At 42.7% G+C, this 24,945-nt stretch overlaps 2 protein-coding genes across 4 annotated transcripts; one reads left to right on the top strand and one right to left on the bottom strand.

The window, feature by feature from the left end:
• Positions 1-1,673: 1,673 nt before the first annotated feature.
• On the top strand, positions 1,674-11,225 carry LOC135092988 (26S proteasome non-ATPase regulatory subunit 5-like). Of its 2 annotated transcripts, none has more exons than XM_063991815.1 (9): positions 1,674-1,881; positions 3,275-3,419; positions 4,178-4,420; positions 4,552-4,804; positions 5,350-5,553; positions 6,224-6,333; positions 6,735-6,918; positions 7,240-7,470; positions 8,473-11,225. In XM_063991815.1, exons 1-8 carry the CDS (start codon positions 1,712-1,714, stop codon positions 7,446-7,448), a joined length of 1,518 nt encoding a protein of 505 aa, XP_063847885.1. In that variant the 5' UTR covers positions 1,674-1,711; the 3' UTR covers positions 7,449-7,470; positions 8,473-11,225. The 2 variants fall into 2 exon arrangements, with proteins under 2 accessions (XP_063847885.1, XP_063847884.1); XM_063991814.1 differs by having other exon boundaries at positions 7,893-11,225.
• LOC135092987 (uncharacterized) lies at positions 8,612-24,713 on the bottom strand. Of its 2 annotated transcripts, none has more exons than XM_063991812.1 (13): positions 24,596-24,713; positions 23,643-23,790; positions 23,157-23,274; positions 22,438-22,655; positions 21,663-21,840; positions 20,986-21,217; positions 19,357-19,604; positions 17,873-19,186; positions 17,207-17,428; positions 16,591-16,715; positions 15,885-16,154; positions 15,067-15,211; positions 8,612-14,653 (listed from the first exon to the last, which is right to left on the bottom strand). In XM_063991812.1, exons 2-13 carry the CDS (start codon positions 23,768-23,770, stop codon positions 13,853-13,855), a joined length of 3,999 nt encoding a protein of 1,332 aa, XP_063847882.1. In that variant the 5' UTR covers positions 23,771-23,790; positions 24,596-24,713; the 3' UTR covers positions 8,612-13,852. The 2 variants fall into 2 exon arrangements, with proteins under 2 accessions (XP_063847882.1, XP_063847883.1); XM_063991813.1 differs by having other exon boundaries at positions 24,516-24,660.
• Positions 24,714-24,945: the final 232 nt, after the last annotated feature.

Here is a 24,945-nt window from a genome sequence, read left to right as displayed (position 1 = left end):
TTTCTCTTGTCATCTGCAGTGCTGGCTGTATTCAAGAAATTCTCAACATTGCGCAACTCGATTAGGAAAAGAATAAACTTAATCTGCCCCAAGCCATTAATGCCTGCCCAGAGCCTCACACACACACACACACACACACACTAGTGTGTCACTCACTCTTGGCTGCCTCCACGCTATATCCCTATTGCAGAAACCTTTGCATCAACACACTGGGTCACGTGATGTCCCACACAGCACAAAGGTGTTACTTACTGAAGCACAGGTACGTGGATCAGATCACAGTTCACACACAAACAAACACACACGGCTGCCACCCTGCAGTCAGTCATCTGGTGCGCGGCACCGGTGCGCTGTGCGCTGTACAACTCGGCGATGCCTCCATTCTTTCCCACCCAGAGGTTTACGAGTGGAACCTCCCACACGTGTGAAGCATAACCCATACATGGACGGATAAGGCCTCTGTAGCTAGCAGTTCGGGTTAAAAGGGTTGAGAAAAACTGGTAGCGACGACTCAGAGGGTCTAACCTCATACAACTTGTTATAACGGAAGAGATGAGATGTGAAGCTTCCAGTTCAGTAAAGGACAGACCGAGGATGTTCAGTGTAGAAGAGGGGGGCAGTAAAGTGTCACTGAAAAAGAAGGGATAGTTATGATGACAAAAGGCTGAATTATGTTAAGGAATCTGTAAGGAGGGTTGGCTACGTGTGGGGAGGCCGTGGGTGAAGGTGGAGGAAGTGCAGGAACTAAGGTGCTTGAACGTTTTCTTGAACCTTTGGAGTGGCAATTGGAGCGGGTTTTTTCCCTTGACTCATCTCCCTAATACGTTGAAAAAAAAAAATCTTATCTCCTATAACACCAAGGCTCAGATTCTTAAACGCTTTGCTCTCTCATTAAGACCATTTTTAGCTTCTTATTTTCTAGTATAAAAATTATCTAATATTTCTTTTCCATCGCCACATAGTTTACATTGCTGTTCCCTTACATGTTTCCTCAGTTTACCTCCACTATCCTTAAATAGTAACTTGCCTTTTTTATACGGTACTAGAAAATAAGAAGCTTAAAATGGTCTTAATGAAGGGACAAAGCGTTTAAGAATATGAGCCTTGATGTTACAGGAGACAAAGATAATTGGTCGGATTCTTGTTGGATGTCTTCCCGTGAATAATGATGAATTGCCGCTAAATAAACACTACAATAATCAAAAACCTCTTGAAAACCCAAATATAACAGTCATTGGAGCCTGTTGGAATTTGCAGAGCTGAACTCGCGGAAATATTTAACCCTTTCACTGCTTTTTAACACATCTTCCCTTCGTCTCAAACCACTCAGACATTTATTTTGCTCACAGCCGCCTCTGAACATTTACTGGCTAGATAATAATAATAATAATAATAATAATAATAATAATAAGAAGAAGAAGAAGAAGAAGAAGAAGAAGAAGAAGAAGAAGAAGAAGAAGAAGAAGAAGAAGAAGAAGAAGAAGAAGAAGAAGAAGAAGAAGAAGAAGAAGAAGAAGAAGAAGAAGAAGAAGAAGAAGAACAAGAAGAAGAACAAGAAGAAGAAGAAGAAGAAGAAGAAAAGAGGAAAAAGAAGTACATCATCATCATCAACAACAACAACAACAACAACAAGACCCGGATAAGATCAAGATCAAGAAGACCCTCACCACCATCATTGTCATCAGCGGCAGCAGGAGGTAAACAAGTCACGATGGAGGAGGTGGCGCGGTCCTTAGCTCAATTATCCCTCTCCAGCGACCCCAAGAAGGAGCTGCGGCACCTCAAGACAGCTCTTCTTGGCCTGGGCTCGCCGAGAAACACTGTATTGCCCCGAGATATTGACTTGGGAGCTCTCTTCGACGCCTTCAACACCTCAGACAAGTGGGTCTTTATTTAGCTCTGTATTGCCCCCACAGACACTGACAGCTTAGGTGGGGTGTGGCGAAGAGCGAAGGATGTGTTGTGGGTTAGCGGGGACTAGTGGTTAAGGGAGTGAGACTTTAAATATCACGTCTATTTAAATATTTTCCTATGTATTTGTTGGCTACAGCCCCGCCATGACTTGCCAATTCTGTCTCTTGGTTCGGACTCTGCCACACTCGCGGAGATTCTTGACCATTAAAGGACATGGTGTGCGGCAAAAGCGGCCCTCCCTCTCCCAAGGCTGCCATGTTTTCTTATCTTCCCAGAACTTCGTCAATTTCTGTCATTGATATCACATCTCAGCATAGACTGGTAGCTTTGAAATTAATAGCATTGTGACTGTCCATCCCTCCTCCTCAGTCTGCCTCGAGCCTGAAGTCCCTAGGTCAAGTGTTGCTGCTGTGGTGAAGCAAAGTGTAGTAACCCTCCACACTTAGCAGGCCTGTGTTTAGACTGGTGGGTGAGGTGTAGGAGGTCACAGTTTGGACTAATGGCTCCAGACTCCTGCATCAACACCTCTGACCTCACTGTCATCACCAGTAATACACTCACAGCTTGCCAGGGTGACTTACAGCTTCCTTCCTTCCAAGTACACTTTCACACACAGCTATTTCCTCATGTGCAACCATAAGTTTTCAGTCAGAGTGGTATGTGGGCTGTTTTCAGGCCTGTCACAAATAAAGGGAACTGCACAGCCACTGGATGTCTTACACCTAATGAAATGACAGTGAAGATGAAAGGCTGAACAGGAAACTCAAATTATTCATTTCATAGTTGTGTGTAGAAATATTCCCCCAAAATATATCAGTTCAACAAAAAGAAAGAGAGACTGTGACAGCACATACAATAGTAGACTGCAATATAAGATACATCTGCTGCAACATTCACCAGTGTCAGTCTGGAACACATTAGTATTCTGGACATATATCTTGAGAGGAACAACTTGATGAATGCATCTGTACTGAAGAAAATGATGAACAAGTGCCTACAGAGTGCCAACAGTTCTGCCACTCTTGGCCAGTTTCACAGCTTGTTTCCTCAAGACGATGTTTTCAACTTTATTCTGAAATAGCTCTGCTGCTTCCAAATGTATTTTATTAATTCCTTTATGTTACTTCTCCACAAAAATACTATTCTGAAAGCGAACTGAAATTCTCCATAACTCACAATTTGTCTCAATATTTTTATTTTTGAATGAAAAATTTTCCAAGAAACAAATCATAAAATGATAAACAAATTGGCACCTCAGTGGGTCTTTTTTTTTCACTCTTTTAGTTGCCCTGTACCTATCTCATGTAAAAAAGAAGAAAAACACACATCTTGCAGTCTTGTCCTTCTGTCCTCCCCGCAGTGAGCAGATTGAGCTTGCCGTGCAGGTGATGTCCCAGCTGCTGCCATGCGTCAGCCCCCTGGAGGCACTGGAGAGGTTCAGGGCCGAGCTGCTGCGAGGCTTCCTTCACCCTGCCGAGAACGTGCGGCGCCTGGTGCTCAAACAGGTGTGTGTTGGGACGTGTCTGTGAGTGTATGGGGCTGTGTTGTTATTCCTTTATTTTCAGTGTGTGCCTCGTATTGTTATTCCCTTATATTCAGAGTCTGTACCTTGTATTCCTCTCTAATCAGAGGTGAAATGTCCAGTGATTTATAAAGGAGTAATGTCATAAGGCACACACACAGCAACAGCTTCACTTGTACCAGCAGGAAGCCAGGGAGTTCTGTGGCACATATTCTGGAACATTTCTGTCTTATCTTGCCAATTTTAGCAGGCTCATTTAGAAGTTACTGGGGTTTCCAGTGATGTTTTCATGATTCTAGTGATAGTCTGACAAGGATTATGCATTTTTCATTGGAGAAGACCTGGGAGGACCTGACTAGACTTTCATATGGCATTTAAAAATAGTATTCATGAGAGAAAAAAATGTTTCAGAATATGAGGTGTATTATTAACTCAGAGAGAGAGAGAGAGAGAGAGAGAGAGACTCATTAACTCTTTAAAAGGTAATAGTGGTATTACATTTAATACCTCATTTGAGTAACTGTGGATGATGTTACTGTGCACTGAGTGGTTTGAATCACTTGAGTACTTCTTCTCCTGCCACTGATATGCTTCAAAATTGTACTTTAAACATGCACCAAGCAATTTTATAAGACATTTTAGCATCTGTAATCTTTATTTGGCTCAGTGAAATCATTAGTCTCTCTCCCATACATCATACTCACCAACTCAGTCACTCATCCTCCCTGTACACTGACACAGGCCCTGCAGTGTGTGGAGAGTGAAGCAGGAGTAACATGCCTTGCCAGTGACTCAGAGATGCTGCACCTGGTCCTCAAGAGTGTGGGGGACAAGTGCCTGGGTGTGGTGAAGCTTGCCAGCAGCGTGGTGGTCAAGATGTGTCACCAACCTGCTGGCCTCACTGCTATCTTCTCCCCTGCTGGCCTTGCTGTCATCCAGGAGATGGTGGCACAGACAGACACAACTAGGTTCAATGTGTATGAGGTACTGCTTGGGTATTGTTTTGATTCTGGTCCCCATTTAGATCCACATTTTGTATTTTTCTGTATTTATCATTATTTTCTTTCATTTCATTCATCATTTATGACTAACCTGTGACCCCGCCACCTGTCCAGCTTGTGGTGGAGGTCGGCTTACTGGGGCCAACAGCTCTCAGTGCAGCGGTGACCACAGGCCTGCTTGACCGCCTGCTGTCGGAGGTCACCATGGGGGATGGCCTGACTCAGCTGACGGCCCTGCAGGTACTGACCCCCCTTGCAATGAGCCCTGGGGGGAGAAGGCTGCTGGACGAAAAGGGTGTCACGGCAAGGCTGATGTACCTGCTGTCGCTGGCCAAGAGTGACCCCATCGCCAGGCTGCTCACTCACGGTGGGTCATGGCCAGGCAAAACCTTGGCCCTGAATTGTGTGCTATTGTTATGAAGTGTAGATCTAGAATTAGGTTAGGAGACTGTATGGTAGGTTAGGGTTGGTGAGGCTGGATTACTTTCACCCTGCATTTACGAGTATGTTGGTAATGACATGTAGAGAAATCAAATGTATGATGAAAGAAAGTAAAAATCCATCCACAGGAATTAAAGTGAAAAGGAACACTGGTAATTATACAAATTTTTATAAATGATTCTTCTCCACCTTACCAAATCACCTCTTAATGACTTCACTTCACACCATAATGAGAGCATAATAAAAACCATTCATAGAAATTGACAGGGACTGCCACATGTAGGCTTGACAGCTTCTTGTAGCTTCCTGTAATTTCTTATGTTCATATGTACAGAATTATTTAAGAACTTGTAGTAGGAAAGTAAGTGTCAATAGAGTTATAAGTAATAATGGGAATATTGCCTAGCTTTGAAAGGGTTAACATATTTATATACTCCCCTGTGACTCATGCAGTGTTGCTTTCCTCCTCAGGTCTGCTGGAGTTCCTGGGCAACATAGGACAGGCACGGCCCCAGCAGACCCTGGAAGAGCACGGAGCAGTGGCCCTCATGGTCCTGCAGCTGGCATCAGGCCACCTTGAATTGGACGGTGACCCCTCCCTGCAGGCGTCTGCCCTCCAGGCGGTGGCACGCATTGGCACCTCAGCAGAGGGCAAGCTGGCCCTGTCCAAGTGCAGTAAGTGTTGGCTGGGCCCTGGATGGCACTGTGACCCTGTGGCATTGTCAACACTGGCTGGTGCTGGCACATGTAAATCTGTCAGTCTGGCTTGGTGGTGTAGAAAGCAGCAGCCATCTGAGTCACAAGGGGACAGCTTGGAAATATCGTAGAATGATTACAACCAGCCCAGATGATAGGGATTCATGCCACAGTTATTTTCGCAACAACTTTTTTGTTTAATCTCTCTCTCTCTCTCTCTCTCTCTCTCTCTCTCTCTCTCTCTCTCTCTCTCTCTCTCTCTCTCTCTCTCTCTCTCTCTCTCTCTCTCTCTCTCTCTCTGCCATATATACTTTATTTCTTTCAAATTTATATATATTGACTTTTCTTTCTTGTCATTATTACTTCTTTAACTTTTCTTAATCTTTTCATTGTTTAATTTTTCTTCCGTGTTTTGTTTGTTTTGTTTCTTTCATGTTGCATCATTATAGTCGTCTCTCTCTCTCTCTCTCTCTCTCTCTCTCTCTCTCTCTCTCTCTCTCTCTCTCTCTCTCTCTCTCTCTCTCTCTCTCTCTCTCTCTCTCTCTCTCTCTCTCTCTCTCTCTCTCTCTCTCTCTCTCTCTCTCTCTCTCTCTCTCTCATCTCCATATACCAACTTTCACCTGAAGCACTAAAAATTTATATTCCCCAGAGCATGAGATGGACCAGGTGTTGGAGACCCTGGGTACAGAGGCAGTTCGGGGCCCCACCAACCTCAAGGTTCTCTCTATTGAAGTCCTGACACAGCTCTTCCACCTGGAGGTATGTGAATGGGGAGAGGGAAAGGTGAGGCAAGAAAACAAATGAAGAAGAAAGAGGAAGATATGGGAAGGGAGTTCAAGAATGACGGGAGGCTAGGAAAGAAAGGAATATCTATCTATATACCAGGCTGGCCAAGACCAGGCACCACACATTCACTCATACATATTCACATTCTTAGCCTTGTTTGCTCCTGGCAGAAAGGGGAAGTCTTGTGGCCACCACATTAGGGAAGAAGTATGAGTAAGACAAGTCGCAAAGGATTGAGTCAGATGCACAGAGTCAGTTAAGAGGGAAAACATTTGGTGAGCATCTGAGCAAGAGAGGATGAGGTTGTGCAGTAGTTCACTAGCAGTTAGTAATGCATAACTCTCACCTTCTCTTCTCACCTGCCTCTCCCTCAGCCACAGGAGTTGAGGGAGGAGGTAGTGGTGGTGCTGGAGCTATGGTGGGCCAGCACTCTCAACTTTAGTGAAGTGTTCAAGCTTGCCCGCCTGCCATTCCCGGACCTCCACATGGCAGCCCTCAGGCTGCTCATCTCCCTGGCACGCCTCCCATGGGGGCAGCGCTTCATCTGTGGGGAGCCAGGTATGAGTGTTAGTCCTAGATTTGATAATAATAGTAATAATAATAACACAGGGAGTCCTTGAGTTATGCTGGAGTTTTGTTTCTATGCCACATCATAAAATGATTTTCAGTGTAGGTCTGAACCAGCCTAAGTAAGCACCTACAGTACATCACTCACCTATGCTAATGCTATAGTACTGTAGGACATAGGAACATAACTACTGTAACTCTTTCAGATCCCATATAATCCTTTTAATCTCTTTGGTAATCCTTTGTAACTCCTTGAGAGCCTTGCAGCCCTTATACAATCCTTGGAAACCCACCACTACCCCTCACACACAGGCCTGTTGGAGTACATTCTTAACCGCACCACTGAGACGGACAAGGAGGGCATGGAGGGGAAATGGACACTGGTGGAGGCCATCGTGAAGTCCTCCTCAGCCCCATCTATTTTCTCAGAGGACCACATGGCGATGCTGGAGAAATACTTCAGACAGGGACCTTTCTACAGTGAGGCCCAGTTGGAGGTGGCTTTGGAGGGACAGGAGTAAAGATGGAGTTAGTGAGAGTGAGGTGGGCATTGGTTTGTTAGCTTCTGTCTCTCTCCTTGAGCTGTGAAGTGGCCAGCTGTGTGATGCAGTGTTTTTGTCTTGCTTTTCATTATTTATTTGCATGTTCGCTAATGTCTTAGAGATTATTCTGTGCTCTCTCTCTCTCTCTCTCTCTCTCTCTTATTATTGTACCTTCAAGTTTTCATTTATAGTGCACTTTGTGTTGTACCTGTCTTCACTGGTTAAGTTAGTCATCTTGAATATCTACATTTATACTGAATTGATGGCTACTTACCGGTAAGATTCCATCACTCATTTGGTTGGAAGCAATTAAGGCATTTGCTTGATATATATCATTGGTTTGTCATATATATATGGTATAGTCATATACAGTCAGGTTGCCACTAATACTCAATATTCTAATGTGAATTGTGTCTGATGCAGGTGTCAGTCTGCTCCCAAGTCTTACTGTAATGTGGGGAACTTGGAGCCTAACACGAGAAGGAGCCGCAGTGTCATGAAGAAATCCACTAATGTCAGAGGGTTGCACTGCTGCCCCTGCCCCGCCAGTGGCTCAGTGTGATTTTTGATGATTGATTGATCGTCTGCCATTGCTTTCATTATAACTTTAACAAAAATCACTATAACAGCGGTCCATATCAGAAATGAACCCTGCGTTAGCAGCAACCTGACTGTACATGTGTTATTTTGTTTTATGTGAAATTTATCACAAATCCAGGAAATTATTCAGCCATTCTGAATAGAGAGGCACATTTCTTTCGTGCATCACAGTAATGGTTAATGCTGCACCCAGAGAAATCTCGCTGCTGTCAAGCCTGTCATTTTGTGGTGATAAGTGTTTTCCTGAATCGTCACAGTTTCAGTGCGTCAATAACCTCATTGTTGTGGTGCCAAAAATCTCGGTGAATCATCCAATCTCACAATTTCAAGCACTGTGTGACGTCTGTTCTCAGTACCATTGTGTCACGACAGTAATGTGTTGACTCATCACTCACCTTGACAGGCTGAAGTGCTTGGTGAGTGATGGGCAGCAGCCGTCTCCCCCACAGTGCTGCTGCCTTACTAAGGAGTCACCCGCTGGGGACGTGACACAACACACAAAACAAGCGCTTTCTTAAACAGGAAGACAATGACAATAGCTGTAATGAATGCTATCTTGTATTTACAGATATTTAGGCATCAGTCATGTGTCATCTTCATTGAATATAAGCTTACATCTGTATTCCTAAAGATTTTTTCTCTCATAGATCTGTTTTCACAGGACACAGAGATGATGGGTCTAATTGTAATGGATGTCAGTGGTTCAGAGTCCATGTTAAACTATCACTATGATCTTGAGGTGCCGTAAAAATAACATAACTTCTACTAAAGTCTAATAGAAGTAGCCAAAATCAGATGCTGAAATATTTGAGTGTAGTCCATAACTTTTGAAAACACAAGATGATATTTTATTACAATTCAAAGAATGTTTCCATATATTATTTTGATGTAACTTTTTGAAGAGAGAAAGCTAAAGATTTGTAAACCAAGATGTATGAGTATTAGCACACTGGTACTCACTTCTCAACAGTGTCTGTTCAGCAGCCTTCCACCAGCTCATTGGTGGAACAGCTCACCACAGCAACCAGAACACAGACACACACACACAAAATTCAGCATAGCACTCACAGCATACACAATATAATATGCACACATTACACACAATACATTAAATATAAGGGAGATATTTAACATCACACACTACACACATACAAAATGACATTATACATACTCAACATGAGACACACACTCACAACACACAGCATGCATTATATTCAACATAACAAAACACAGAACACACAATACACTTAATGTAACACACACAAAACACACAAAGCTGAAGGTTAATAATTTGTACATACATAAAGCCTCTTGTTTTTTTGTTTTTTTGTTTTGTTTTTTAATGCTCAACATCTCTTTTATTCATTTCATATTCTTTGGGCATTTCTGGCAAGTACATGAGGGAGTAGTAGTAACAGTAGTAACAAGGACACCAGTCACTCCACCTCTTCTCTCTTTCAACCAGTGTTTCTTAACAAGGAGTTGCTAGCATCCCCTGAGATCAACTGTAGTCAAGTGCTGGGAAATGCTGCATGTACAATATCAGTGCTTCTCACAGTGGAAACAAAAGGTAATGAAGGGATACTTTTTGATTATTTTGTCTTTAATACACTCTGACTTAATTTTCAAGTGTATCAGTGCAACTACAGGCAAGTAACCAGATGTGAGCCAGTCAGGGATGCTGGACTGTCTATGAAGATCTGACTCCAGGGGTGCTGGGTTCATGAAAGGTTAAGAAACACTGCCTTCAACAAACACTTGAGGCACCATCATCATGTCAACTTGTATTTATAGCTGAACGTTTCCATCACTTCACCATGGTCTAAATATTCTGGGATGTTACATTGCATTGCAGTAATACCACTGAGTGTGAGGAGATTCTTGTACATATATTTCATTGAAGATGATGAAGAGTAAGAAATTTTTACTTTACTTGTGGTATTTTCTTTAGGTGTCTTCACCACAATTACTTAACAGAATAAGAATTAGATTATCATTTAAACTTCTCCCTTCCACTCGCATTCTGTAAAGAACAACGGCTATGATTATGAATTAAGCTTCTGTCCTTTCTGTTCTGTATCTGCAGGGAACAGTCACTATGAGTATGGGTAAGGGCTACATTTTTCTACATAACAAGGAATAAGGAAGGACAATTATCTTTTATGAATCTGTGAATAAGTAATCAAGCTTTCTATACAAGGAACAATCATTCATGAGTTTCTAAATAAGTGCTACAATTTTCTGTGACAAAGTCAGGAAGGAATGGTTGCCTCTTGTGAATCTGTGAATTACTACTACAATTTTCTACATGGCATGGAATCTGCAAGGAACAATCACCCTTACAAGTTTCTGAACATGTGGAACAGTTTTCTACACTTCATAAGGGAATGGTTTATATAGCAATATGGACTTTAACCTGTCAAAGCAGAAGAGTGAATCACTTGTAAAAATAATACCAAACTAGCCATCACCTTCAATGAAACAGTTGTTCTTCATACAGGGAACATGTTAGGCACACATTATAATGTTTTGAGTTGACTTGTGGAGAAACTGGAAAACCACGGAGACCCTGTTGTGTCATGCCTTCAGCCTTCACCACCAGACACTGACAGGTCTTGCTGCCTGTCCTTACAAATTATGTCTGTGCTTATGTCTTTCAGCACTACACTGTGGTAATTTACCCAACAGATCACGCGTAGAAAATATGATGAACAGCAGCCCAAAGTAGTGATGTCATACTGTGCAAAGTGTTTCAGGGGGAGAGAGAGAAGAAAAAAGAAAAGTCAGTATCAGACAACTACCTCTATATATCACACTCAGAGGTCTTAATATAAAGCAGTTTATCAGTCCATATATTAATTTCTATTCTATCTACACACACATGAAATTCATTGGACTTTGTGACATCACTTCTTGGAGCAACTGTACATCTAGACCTCAACTCAGGATAACCTCACTTGATGTATAGTTTTTTAGGTGACCGTGAGGCTTATTCTGTGTCATCTTGAGGCCGAAAAGTGAATATAAACACTTCATCCCGGTATTATTTTCCTGTCGTGATCTGTTGAAAATTAATCAACAAATGAGATGAATAATTACACAAAAAAACTAACCTTGTACACATCAGAGTGCTGTGATATAATGAAGAGTATTGAACTGTGCCTTTTGTTCCTCCTTCAGCATAGTGAGGTACACACAGATCTTAGGTCTATATTCTTTAACATTTTGTCCTCATCACCACTATAAAGGCCACACAGGGCCTGCTCAGCTGCCTCTAGAACCTTGAACACACTATTGAAAACCCCCAATGACTTTCACTACAGTCTACTGAACTCTTCAACTATGAGCAGAATTGCAAACACCCTTGATAATCATTATGATTTCCATCAGAGCTTGCTAAAAGTGGCTGAAATGAGACATAAATGTGAATGAATGCAGACCTTAACAGTAAATTGTATGGTTACTGGTGTACTTACAAATATGGCTCATCCCTGCAAATAACCTTAAGATTCTTTGGCATTTCCACCTTGGAGAAGAGTAAGTGGAGTGTAAAGCTCGGTAAGTACAGGGAATGACGCGTACTGGTGCACTCCTCCACCCTGACATAATGACTACATTTCTCCCTACCTCACTCAGACACCAGCAGGGAGTCACAACAATATATACTCATTGATTAATTCAATTCTCACAGAGAACATAACAGTAAAGCAACAGAATTATATATGTATAAAAATTCAACAATGATATATGAACAATTATACATCATTATGAACATTCTACACACTACACACAGACTCTCCACAGTTCATATTAAGTGAAGGTTTTCATTATCTCCTGGAAAGCACCAAATGTGATTCCCAACACGGGGACACCCTTGCATATACACATGACAAACATCTGACTTCCCCTAAAGCCTGATGAAAGTAGTCAAAAGATGCCGACATCTCTGAGAGCATGGTCCCATATGAGACACCTTGCACCAGACAGCACCTTCTGACTAAGTCACTAAAAGTGAAATAGTTCAAATATTAGATGTGGTCTGAGTGGTGCTCGTAACACAAGACACCTTAATTATGGTATGCATCTCAAACTATCTGGATGAGTCGGGAAAGAAAGTGTGGCACGAGCTGCGGCCTGAGTGACGGATGAAGGAGACCCACAACAGTGACTCACCATGAAGTACAAACTGCCAGCAGAAAGTTTTCTTAAAAGTAACAGCAGCTGATGGAGACCCGAGAGTGATTGACAAAACTTTCCTGAGCACAGCCTGAGAAAGTGTTGCAGGACACTCAAGAAGGTGGCAAGGAAAGTGCTGAGTACTCGGCACTTGTTTGACACACTGGCATAGCTTGGTGTGAATCATGACAACAAAAGAATATGAAGTAAAGAGATGAGCTGAAAGAAGTGAGATGGAAAAATTTAGTGGAAAAGATAATGCAAAGGGGTAAACTGGAAAAAAAAATATAGATGTTGCAATGGAGAAAATAAAAAGCAGAAGGTAAAGAGATAATCAGAGAGAGATTTCAAGGTTTTAAGGAAAAACATGAAATAGAAATGAACTGGAAGGAGTGAGACAGTTTATTGGGAAAGGTGTGAAATAAAGAGATGAACTGGAAGTTAAAAAAGTATAGAAATGTTAAAATTTGATAAGAAAAAGATGGGTAAAGAAATTAACTGAAAGACACAAAGATGACATGAGGGTTTGGTGTGAGGTGTGAACAAAAAAGTCGCATAAAATAACAGACAACCTGAGTACATCATAACTTTGTCACTTGTAAACAAACTGCCTCAGAATTTGTTAGTTTTGTATTGACTAAATTTTTGTCTGTTAATTGAGAAAAAAGACTGAAATTACATGAACCACTAGAAGAGAAGGAATCAAGGAAACAAAGAGAGAAAGAGAAGAGGGATGAATCAAGATGTATGAGTGAACTAGTTACTGAGATCATATGTAACACCACAAGGGAAACATTCAGGAAACAAGAGAGAGAAAAGGAAGAACAGAAAGACTAGGGAGTTAAACAATTACTGAGATTATAAGCAGCAACACCAGAGAAAGAATTAAAGAAAACAAAACAGAATGAAAAAAAAAATCATTACAAAAGAAAAAGAAACAAACAGAATTGAAAAGAGAAATAAAAGAATAAAAAATGGAAGTTAAACTGAATAATTTAGAGGAAAGAAATATGGGAAAAGAGAAGGGTATCAGTGCATGGGAAATTAAGGAAACAATTCGCAAAGAAAAGAAGAAAGATCAGAGAGAGATGGGTGAGTAAACCAGAATCATTGACGAACACTCAATGGTGCAAGATCACAAGCTGAACACTTGAAGGTGCTTTTGATAAATTAGATATACAGGAAGCACTGCCATTACAATTTCACGCTCACACACACGTCCTTGAGCAGCGGAAGACAAGAGGAGTGTCTATAACTGCTCTATAATAATCACTTTATGTGTACTAATAAAACTGACTCAGCTTGTCTATGAGAGCAGATGTAAGTTGACAAGATGTAAGAGTAAAAGAGAAATAGAGCAATAAAAAGATTGATATTAGACAATCATTTAAAAGAGAGAAACAGTACAAGAAAAAAGAGAGGTGTCATTACAAGGAAAAACGTAAGTAATTAAGTAACACATTTGTAGACTGAGTAATACAAGCTTGCATCAAACACAGGGATTGCCAAGAGGTACAGGGACTGATGGCTTCTTGCAGCTTCCCTTATTTTCTTAACGTTCTTCAGTGTAGTATATCATCACAAGAAACACATGCAAACACACATACTCAGCATAACTTAGTGTACTCACTCTCGCTCACCATGTACAGAGATAGTGACTGGTTACAGTTACACACAAGGCGGTTCATGTCAAGTGGATGGCGCAGAATCATGCGGATGTTGTGGTCAATGTCTTTGGCGTGTGGCGACTGGAAAAGCCCCTTGATCCACCGCGCCCTCTTCCACGTCTTCATAGGCTTCACCAGCACTGTGCAGATGGCCCACAGGATGATATTTTCATTAATCCGCCCAACTCCACTCTCATATATCCGTATTATATCCTCCCAAGCATTTATGGCAGAGATCATACGTGACTCTGCATACACCTGTAATTCTTCCACCAGGTACATCTCTGACATGAGCACCAGTTCCATGTACGCCTCCATCCCACCACTCTCCATGTGTATGCATCGCCGGCAGCCGTGCAGGAAATGTATCAGCATCTCTGTGGATTCCTTGCTGGTCCAGGGCAGGTCTATCGAAGAGCTTAGACCCTCAGAGAAAGACCCAAGCAACATCCCTCTCAAAAACTCATTCTTGTCTGCCAGGGACTCACGATTCGCTGACACAGTACTGCCGTCTTCAAGTCTAAACGTCACATCCTTTTCCTCCTTGTCCTTCAGCCACTGGCAATCCGTAGTTTCATTCAAGCTTGATGCAGGTGTGTGTGTGTGTGTGGCTGAGTGTGCAGGGTGGGTCTGTCCACACCTCATGTTCTTGTTCTTGAGTTGTGCGGTGACCTCCTCCTTGGTGTGACTCTCTCGTCGGTAGCACACCTCACACCGCACTGGCCTGAATTGGTTTTCCAGCTGCAGGGCAGTACAGAGGGAGGGATTAAGGTCTGTTTTGGTGTCTTATTTCAGTAATTTTTCAATGGAAGTTACTAAGATTTACAGTTTGTATTATTAAATGTTATAGTGTCTCATCTCAAGTGCCTTCAGTGGTAGTTAGTCTGTGTTTTTAAGTGTTTTCGTGATTCTATATCATTTATTATATCATATGTAACTGCTATCCATCCCTCTTGAATCCTCACATTACATAAAAGATGAGACAACCACTAAAACACCCACAATTACACAATATTTTCTACAATCATCATTATTGCCATCACTACCAAAAACTCATAATGTTAATTAGGAACACATCACAAATACTAAAATATCTACAAATTCTACATAAAATTTCTCATGTGCAGTGCTGTCCACCTCCCAGCTGTCACTACCTGCAGGGCGGAGGCGAGGCGGGAGAGGGCGGCAGTGGCATACATGTAGCTGGCCTGGTCTGGGGGCTGGGAGGAGTGCAGCACGTTCATGAGCAAGTCAATGGCCGGGTAACACACCATGAAGTCGTGAAGTAATTTGGGGCACCTGTGGGGAGGGAATGACACATTAAGATGTTTTCTTTTGATATTGTATACTTTTTTTGCTATTTTTTTTATATTTTACAATTTTTCTGCTTACTTTCTTATATTCCATCTTTTTCCTTGCTTTTTTTATATTTTATGGTTTTTCTGATTACTTTCTTATATTCTATTTTTTTGCTTACTTTTTTTATATTTTACAAATCTTCTGATTACTTTTTTATATTTTACTATTTTTTGCTTACTTTTTTATATCTATTTTTTCTGCTTTTTTTCATATTCAACATTTTTCAGCTTACTTTTTTATATTCTACAATTTTTTTCTGGTTTTCTTTTCATATTCTACTATTTTTCAATTTTTTTTATATTCTACAATATTTTGCATACTTTTTAAAATTCTACAACTTTTCAGCTTACATTTTTTATATACTTCAATTTTTTTTTTCCTACCACATTAAGATCAGCCATCTCAGCAATTTCATTACTCTTTTACTTACTGTATATTCTCCATATGTTTTTTACATTTACAGCAGTTATGCTTTTATGACCTAAATTATGACTTTACAGCACAATAGCATTAGCACAGGTGAGTGACCCAGTATAGGTCCTTACTTAGGCTGGTTCAGACCTACACTGAAAACTGGTTTGCAACATGACGTAGGAAAAGAACTCCACCTTACCTTGTGATGTGAGGCAGAGCCATGGCACACCCCTCCCGCACCGCAAGTTCTCGTGAGGGGTGCAGGCGGCTGGACACCTCACACTGCCCGTACTGGTGTATGTGGTTGAAGAAGTTCACCATCTGGTCTAGGAATGCTGATGAACCTTCTGACAGAATCTTACACTGTGAACACCCATTAGGGGACTCTGGATCACCTGCCTCCCCCAACTCCACACCCACATAGGGGATGAACAGGCTGTCCAGTAAGGGCTGTATGCTCTGGGTGTTCCTGTGGCAGAGAAATACAGGACTTGAGTGGTAAAACGATGCAGAAGTGGTGATAAATATGTGGTTAATGAGATTGAGATTGTGTTGCAGTGGAAGTATCATAATGTGTCATAAGCTAATGAGTTTTCTTGTCGTGTTGCAGTGAAAGTGATGTTGTCTGAAGTTAATGAAATTGTGTTATGAGTTTAATTGATTTTTTGCTTCTCATCAATCTTAACAAAACGTTACGGTGCAAGGTTACAGTACAACTTTGACAGACACTTGTGGCACCAAAAGGAGAGAAAGATCAACTTAAACTTTAGAGTACCTGTGGTTTTACTTTAATCAGTAAAATTACCTAGTTACCCAAATGAATAACAAGTGTCACACATCACTACCCATTACAAACACCTGTCACCTGGGAACTGGTTAGCTGACGACCTGGCAACCCAGCTTACCTGGCGATGGTGACCAGCATGCGTGTGGCTGACTTGTGGATGACCTGCACCTTGGAGAGATAGGTCATGATGCGCGGCACAAATTCACGACACACAGGCTTGATTGCTTCCTTCACATGAGCAACCTGGAGGGGGACAAGACCCATCACCCTTCACCATCACAAAAAATAAATAAATAAAAAAAAGATAAAGGAAATGCCGTACTTATGAAGGTGAAAGGCAGGTAGCGTCACCTAATCCAGAACCTTAAGACATGGAATTAAGTGGCCATTTCCTTTCTCCCAATCCCAATCCATTTCCTTTCCATTCCAAACTGGGTGAACCAAAGGGTGGGTGATCATCCCAGAAAAATTCCAGTTGTGACCAGAATTCTTACCTGGGACTTCTTGCATTGCTCTTAAGAAGATGAGAAAATATGGGTCGGTGTATCAGACTGGGTTAGATTGTGATATTTGTCGGGTTATGTTAGACTGGGTTAGATTGTCGTGTTAGGTCAGGTTATGTTAGACTCGGTTAGACTGTCATGCTAGATAAGCTTATGTGATGTGGACATACAGCATTTTTTAGTATGGTTGGAATTTTTGGAGTGGAATTTACAAGGAAGCGACATGCTCACCTGGCCAATGACCCGCACCACCAGCTCCAGCAACTCAAGGCTCTGTGCTTCCTCCTGGGACAGGTCAGAATACACCGTGGAGGAGCAAATGCTGTCACTCCTGCCTCGGCCTGACTGTCCCTGCTGCTGCTGCTGCCCCTGATGCTGCTCCTGTTGTTGTTGCTGCTGCTGCTGCTGATGTTTTTGCCTCCCACCAGTTTTGGGCTCTGTCACTGACTGGTCCTTGGAGGTTACATACAAAGAGTGATGTCATTATTACTTGTAGTGTTTTTTTTTTTTTATGTAAGAAGACCAATGGCCAATAGCAACAAAATAAGAGAAAAAGAAGCCCCACTGAGGTGCCAGTCTCAAATAAGATATCAAAAGAATCATCCAAACTTAGAGGATAAAATTTTAATGTCTTAAAACCTCCTGCTTCAAAGAGTTCAAGTCATATGAAGGAGGAAATACAGAAGCAGGCAGGGAGTTCTAGAGTTTACTAGAAAAAGCAATGAATGATTAAGAATAATGGTTTGTTTGATAATGTGATCTTGATAACATGACACTGACAATGAATTCAGTTGATAATACGTTTAGTTGACCATATGACTCGATAAAATGTTTCCTTGATAATGCAACATAACAAGCAACACCCCAGTGAAAGCATTACCATTACTTATCACTCACCTGCAGTGGCGTGTACACTTCCCTCAAGCTCAGCTGGCGGCGCGTCTGTCCTTTCTTCCTCACCCGGAACTTGATTTGGTTCAGATTCACAAATGGAGACTTGCCATCCTTTCCTCCGATCTCCACCTCGCTCCTCCCGGCCTCCCTCAGTGGTGGAGACTGTCTTGTGGAGGAAGTGTCAGCTGCATCACTCCCCTCTGCCCCATCAGTCCCATCAGTCTCTTCACTCAGCTTTACCTTCTTTTCCTGTGTCCTTGTTGGTGGCGAGTCTCGTCCTCTCTTGCCAGTGTTTGGGCTTAGTGGTGACTCTGTGCTGCCTTCTAGTGTCAAATTCTCCACATTTTTCCCTGCCTTTTGAATGTCACTCTCATCCTTATCCTTTTCTTTAGGCACGCCAGTCTCTGCCTCCTCCTCCATGGACATCCTTTCCTCCTCCTCTTCCTCCTCCTCCTCCTCTAGCTCTTCTTGACTTTCCTCCAGCTCACTTAACTTTGACTCAAGAACGGTTGGGGAGAAGCGGCCATCATCATCCATCTCCTTCTCCTCCTCATCCTCGTACTCCCAGTCAGACGGAACGCGGATTGGGGAAGTCGAACGTAGTGGAGAGCCGATCAAAGGGGAGTGGATGCGAGGGGAGTGCGGTGGAGAGGCAGTGGGGGAAGTATGAGCTGCCTCCACACTCCAAGGGGGCAGGGATGGGAGAGGTGAGGTATGGACACTTGCCATGCTAACAAACGGAGGTGAGGTTATGGTTGGGGATTCGCTTCTTGCTGCAGGAGGGGACCAGGAAGGGGAGCCTTGTTCTGATGACTGGTGACTTCTCGGGGAACAGGACACACTACCAGGGCTCTTGGGGTTGAAGTAACTGGCCGGCAAGGGACTTCTGTGGTTGCTGGAGCTCGTTGTCTCTGGGGATGCTGATGAAGAGTTGCTGTGAGATCCTCCAGGGCCAGAATCCTTTGGGGTTGTTCTTGTGTCTTTCAGACGCAAAGATGCCACAGAAGTTTTCTTTGAGTCATGATGTGTATCCTGTTTTGTTCTGCCATGTTTATTCTCTTCCTCTTTTTCTACTTCCATTTTGTTTACCTGACTGTCCAAGCCCTTCTGTGCCATCTCCATTTCTTCTCTTCCTTTCTCTTCACTACCATTACTCTCTCCTCCCCCTGCTACAGTCTCCTCATCACCCGTCAGCATGGTGTGGATACACTTTCCTGGGAGGGAGTCACGCCGTACCTCAATGTACTTGGTCATCAACTCATCAAACTGTTCCGCCAGCTGAGGCAGGAGCTTGGCCGCCAAAAGGTGCTTCAGAATCTGGGGAGGAGGAAACATTAGTAAACCACACCACCACAATATAAAAACAACAGCTAAACCAAAACCTCAACACATGTACAGCACACAGCAACACTCCCTTACCATATCTCAGAAATAATTATGTTCCACACCCAGGATGGCAACAAACACGACACCAAACACTCCCTTACTGTGTCCCTATAGGAATAGTTATGCTCCACGCCCAAGATGGCACGCAGGAGGGCCGGACGCAGCTTGGGGTGGGAGCGGTAGGCCAGCAGGAGGCTCACCAGCATGGCCACACCACCACAGTCAATGAGCTGCATCCATGCCCGCCCCAGGAAGGTTGGCGGCTCAGAGAATGACCCGAAGGTGAGGTTGTTGCACTCGTTGGATCCCTCACAGAACTTGCACAATGCCAAGATCAGCTTCTCTTCCTCTGGAGGAAAAATAAGATAAAAAGATAAGAATATTAAGAACACTGCTAGAGGCTTGCATACCTTTGTCAGTCACTATAAATGTACTTACTCATGTCCATCATATTGGTGGATGTAAGTATAAACATTTTTATCTGGAAAAGGAAATGGAACTTCTGTGACTACAACAATTACAGTGACATTACATTGGTCAGTGTGGCAGGTGAGATGCTTGTCCATCTAGTACTGGTGTGGACCTGAAGTCCCCTGCTGCAGCATCACACGCCCAAACTGCCAGGGTTTACTCCTGCCAAGCTGACAACAGACCACATGCCACCACTGTGTCCTGGTGGGGCACAGACCAAGAGCTCTGACAGATGTTTGCATCCATATCAATCTCAAGATGATCAATTCAGAGAACTGGGATCTTATGAGGCTCTGTAAGACTCCTGTAAAGATTATTACCAATCTAATGACTGGCCTGTACTCCAAGGCTGAGAGTGCTGCCAGGTACAGGCTGGAAGGGAGACCATCCAGCTTCCTTCTTGGGCAGGAATGCACCTCACAATGCTACTTCTCAACACTGGTATGGCCCAGATACTGAGCTGAGTCTTGGACCAGAATTATAGTGCAGCATCTACCAGCAATGCCTGACAGCATCTGTCTGTCTATACGTGTGGCAGGGACACTGAAGTCTTGGAAAGTTTCACACACCTTGGCAATGTAGGCCATAACAAGGATGGGTCACGTCATGATGTCCTATGATAGGCTGCTCAGGCCTGCTGTGTTATGGACTCACCCAGCATGAACATGTAGTGTCAATACCTATGTATGTACCTATCTTCAAATTGCTTGTGATTCCTGTCTTATTCTATGGATATAAGACATGGACACTATGTGCTAACTTGAAAAATCAACTGATGCATTTGGTAATAGGTGTCTTCACAGAATCCTGTGGTATCTACAGGGATGACTTTGTGACAGACTGTGAGACTGGATGGTAGCCTATTATCAGCAGAGCCTGTGTTCACAAATCCCAATTGTATGGGCATGTGGCACACTACCTGACAGCTAACTCTGCTTGTCAGGTTGTCCTGGCCTGGCCCCTCATGGCTGAGGCAAGTTGATGTATCCTGTCAGGAATTACTTGGTATGGAAGGAGACCTGCATGGCACCACTAACTTAGTGAGGCTACATGTCTCTAGGCATATTATAAAATTCCATCTAAATCCCTGCTCCTCCACAAAAACAAATCCTTTCCTCCTCAGTAACAAGAGCAGACACAACAAACACACACAACAAACATATGATCCAACATCCAACCCAGCACAGAAAACTAGACACTAGACACAAAGACAACAACAAGGATGAAACAAGCCAGACTAAAGCAATCACTTGACAAACCAATAGCAGTGACGCGGCGGTTCTGCAGCTCAGCCACGATGATGGAGGGGGCAGTGGCGGTGCACAGGCGGTCCAGCACCTTGGCATCGAGGGCGTCACGTTTGTGTGGGGTCGGGACGAAGCAGGAGTGCACCGTGTTGAGAATGGTGCGGAGAACACACTCGTAGATCTCCTGGTCTGTCGTGTCCCACATCTTGGACATCAGGATCATGTTGTCTGTCCCCTCCATGATCTACAGAAGAGAGGGAATTTTTGTGCCATTGCAGTGAGGCCATATAGAGCTTATAGAGGAAAGAGGAGCAGAGGGAAGATGAGAGAGTTGAGAGAGTAGGTGCAAAGAAAGAACAAACAGAGAGTGACAGGGAAAGAATGAGATAGAGGAAAGCACCAGGGAGTGTAATGGAGAGCTAGGGAATGAGGTAAGGTAGATGAGGTGAATGAAGGTAAAGAAGGAATGAAGGCTGGCAAGGGCAAAAAGAGAGAAGGAAAAAAAGGATGACAGAGACAAAAAACAGAAAAAGACAGACAAACAAAGAGAGAAAGAGGAAAAGATAGACAGACAGACACAAACAGACAAATAAGACAGAAACAAACAGGCAAAGACAAACAGGAAAGGCAAACAAACAGAGAAACAGACACAGAGAGAAAGCTTCCTACCACAAGCCATCACAACCCACCTGACTGACGCATGCAGGGTGGGATATCCTGGAGAAGTGAGCAATGGCCTTTACTGTTGCCCTCACCAGGTTGGGTCCTGCAGAACCCGCCACTGAGCCAAATCCAGCAGAGCAAATACGGAGGATCCCCTTGCAAGTGACGATCTTCTGGCAGTGCTCCCCACAGTTGGCAAAGAGTCTGGGTGGGAGAATGAAACCAAGGAACTGTAGTGGAAGGATAAGAAGTATGAAATTGAAAGAAGTTAGCCAAAATGGAGCCTTGGAACCATAATGGAAGGATGAGAAGGGTGGACGGAATGGAATGAAGTGAAATGAAGTGAGGGGAAGTGAGTTACGGTACTGTATCTTTACTTTTAATGGGTGTAAAGGGAAGATCAAATGCTGCCCATTAAATATATGTAAATAATAAAATGTCACTGTTTGAAAGCCCCACGAAAGTAAGTTTGTAAAAGTGGAGAGAGAGAGAGAGAGAGAGAGAGAGAGAGAGAGAGAGAGAGAGAGAGAGAGAGAGAGAGAGAGAGAGAGAGAGAGAGAGAGAGAGAGTGAGAGAGAGAGAGAGAGAGAGTGAGAGTGAGAGAGAGAGAGAGAGAGAGAGAGAGAGAGAGAGAGAGAGAGAGAGAGAGAGAGAGAGAGAGAGAGAGAGAGAGAGAGAGAGTGTGGCAGACAGACAGACAGACAGAGAGACAGACACACAAACATGCACCAATAGAAAACAGAACAAGAAAGAAAAACAGACAGACTTTACCACCAAAACCAAACACACGCACACACACACCTCAGAGCTCTAATGCCAGCCACCTTGGTGTCCTCCTCCTGACAGCCCTCCAGCACCTCTATCACCAGCTCCACTGCCTTCAGCCGCACCAGCATCTCACAGCTGGGTTTGTGCTGTGCCTGGTTGGCCAGTGTTCGGCAAGCACGCAGCTGCAGGGGCTCCAGCTTGGCACACTTCAGAACGTTGACCATGTGGGTGATGCCTCCCTCACTGAACACCTGTGGACATAAAAACATAATTTTGAGGTGGTATCGACAGGTGGCCAGGATGAAAGAGGATGATCCCATGAAAGTTTTGATTGAATGACTGATCTGGTTTATGACGCCACAATGTCATGGACCTGTGGTGCCACTGCAAAACTTTCAAAGCAACAAAGACCGCAGGTAAAAATATTGATATTCAAAACAAAATTACAGTATGGTAAAAAAATATTAGAAATCACTAAAAATGTGAATATATAAAAGGAAATGGGATGAAACTGCAAAAACTTTAGTGCTACAAATTGAGAGGTGGCATGGAGGAGCCAAGTAGAGGGAAGAACAACTAGGGGAGGACAGAGGCTTAGATGGAGAGAAGGAATTCAAAGAGATATGAGACAACTGGGCCTGGAAGAAGAGGGCACACAACACAGAAGACATTGGTGACAACAGCTAATGGCTGTTGTTGTGATCCCCATTAGGGATCAATAAAGCAAAGATCAGGAGCGCAGGGGCGCTCACCTCACTGCGGGCGCCCTCGTCAGTGCAGCAGCTGCTCAGGATGCTCAGCGCCCCATTCAGGATCTCCTCATTGGGACGCTGGATCAGTTTCAAGGCTTGAGGTATTAGTCCAAGTGTCCTGAAAGAGGGGCAGGATTTCCTCATTATGCTTTTACTGATCAGAAATAAAACAATAGACACTATAAGGTATAGATTACTTCATCACTCCTTGCTGTCAGTGGTGTGCTTCAAGATTATGCTCTGAACTTGTACTATGCTGTTTTATTGAGCCTGAGATGCCATGTAAGTCAATTTGTACTGTAAACTTGCACCACAACATTTCACTAAATTTGAGAGGAAAAGCCATGTGTAGTGGTCTGAGTGAAACATTGTGAAACATCCCCTTGATTGTAAAAGCAAGTGAGAGAGATTTTTTTTTTTAAGTTGCCTTGTCTAGTATCCCTCTTAAAAAAAAGTACATAAATAAATAAATATTACATGTCTCACCTAAAGACAGAGAGGTTTTCGGGACTAGTGAGCAGCCTTTTCTTGATCTCCCTGAGGCCTCGGCACGTTTTGTCAGCGGAGGAAGACTTGAGGAGGTCATGCAATATTTTGGCCTTCTGTTTATCCATTGTGGCAAAGTTCTGTCAGCCTGTGTGTGATTAAGTTGGATTAGTGTATACAGATTATAACAGATGCATCATACAAAGGGAGTATAGTACAAAGGGAATATAGATCTGTAATACATAAACTTATAATATGAAAGGTAAATAGGTAAGCTGTGATACATATGCTTGTAGTGTGGTAAGTAAGTGAAAACAACATGTAGGGTGGAGTCCCAGTAACGAGGCATGACTGTTCCTTCACCTATATTAAATATGGCTCAAATATCTTAATGCATAAACAGAATCTAGTAGCCAATGAATAATATATATATATATATATATATATATATATATATATATATATATATATATATATATATATATATATATATATATATATATATATATATATATAAAAGAAAAATAGTAAAAGCAAAAAGAAAAGGGAAAAAAAAATAAGTGACCTGAACAAAAATGGGCAAAATATCCTATGCACAAAATGTCTTACAGCTCATACATCTCACAACCTTAAAAAAGAAAAAAAAAGAAAAACATCAAGTGAAAAAAATACATATGACTAAGAGAGGAAATTAACGGGCTGATTCAATCTAAAACTAACCTAACTTAACCTAATCTAGTCCTTGAATAGATACACTAATGATATTGCAATGTTATCCACAACATTAACAATGGAGCAATAACATCGTGTCACCCTGCACTCGTCACACCTGCCAGGAACCATATGACACCTGTAATTACCACCCATACTTACACCACTCACTTCTACCGTCCCCACAACATAACTATGGGCCTAGGCAACAGTTTCTACACCGCTAGGGGCACCACACTCACAGCAGGGGGCCATCAGCAGGGTAGAACAAGGGGTTAGTGGCAGGGTGTGGTGGTGGTGGTGGTGGTTTGTTTACATCGGACCGGGGAAGGAAGGACACCTGAGTGTAAATGAGAAGACTACAGTTATTCATTTTGAACGACTACACCGCCGTGTATGACGCTAAAGGATAAAAGATGATTAAGCTTGTTTTATTAATAACCTTTCTGATTCTATGAAAGAAAACAAAACATGCTACATAAAAATATACAATATTATAAGAAGTTTCTTCTTTCCCACGGTGCTGGGCTTTTCCCAGACAGCAGCGTGAAGACCTCGCAACTGTGACCGATAAAACGTTTGATGGGGCCAC

The sequence above is a fragment of the Scylla paramamosain genome, chromosome 41 (assembly GCF_035594125.1).
Source record: "Scylla paramamosain isolate STU-SP2022 chromosome 41, ASM3559412v1, whole genome shotgun sequence".
Lineage (NCBI taxonomy): Eukaryota > Metazoa > Arthropoda > Malacostraca > Decapoda > Portunidae > Scylla > Scylla paramamosain.
This window is presented reverse-complemented; position numbering and strand designations above follow the sequence as displayed.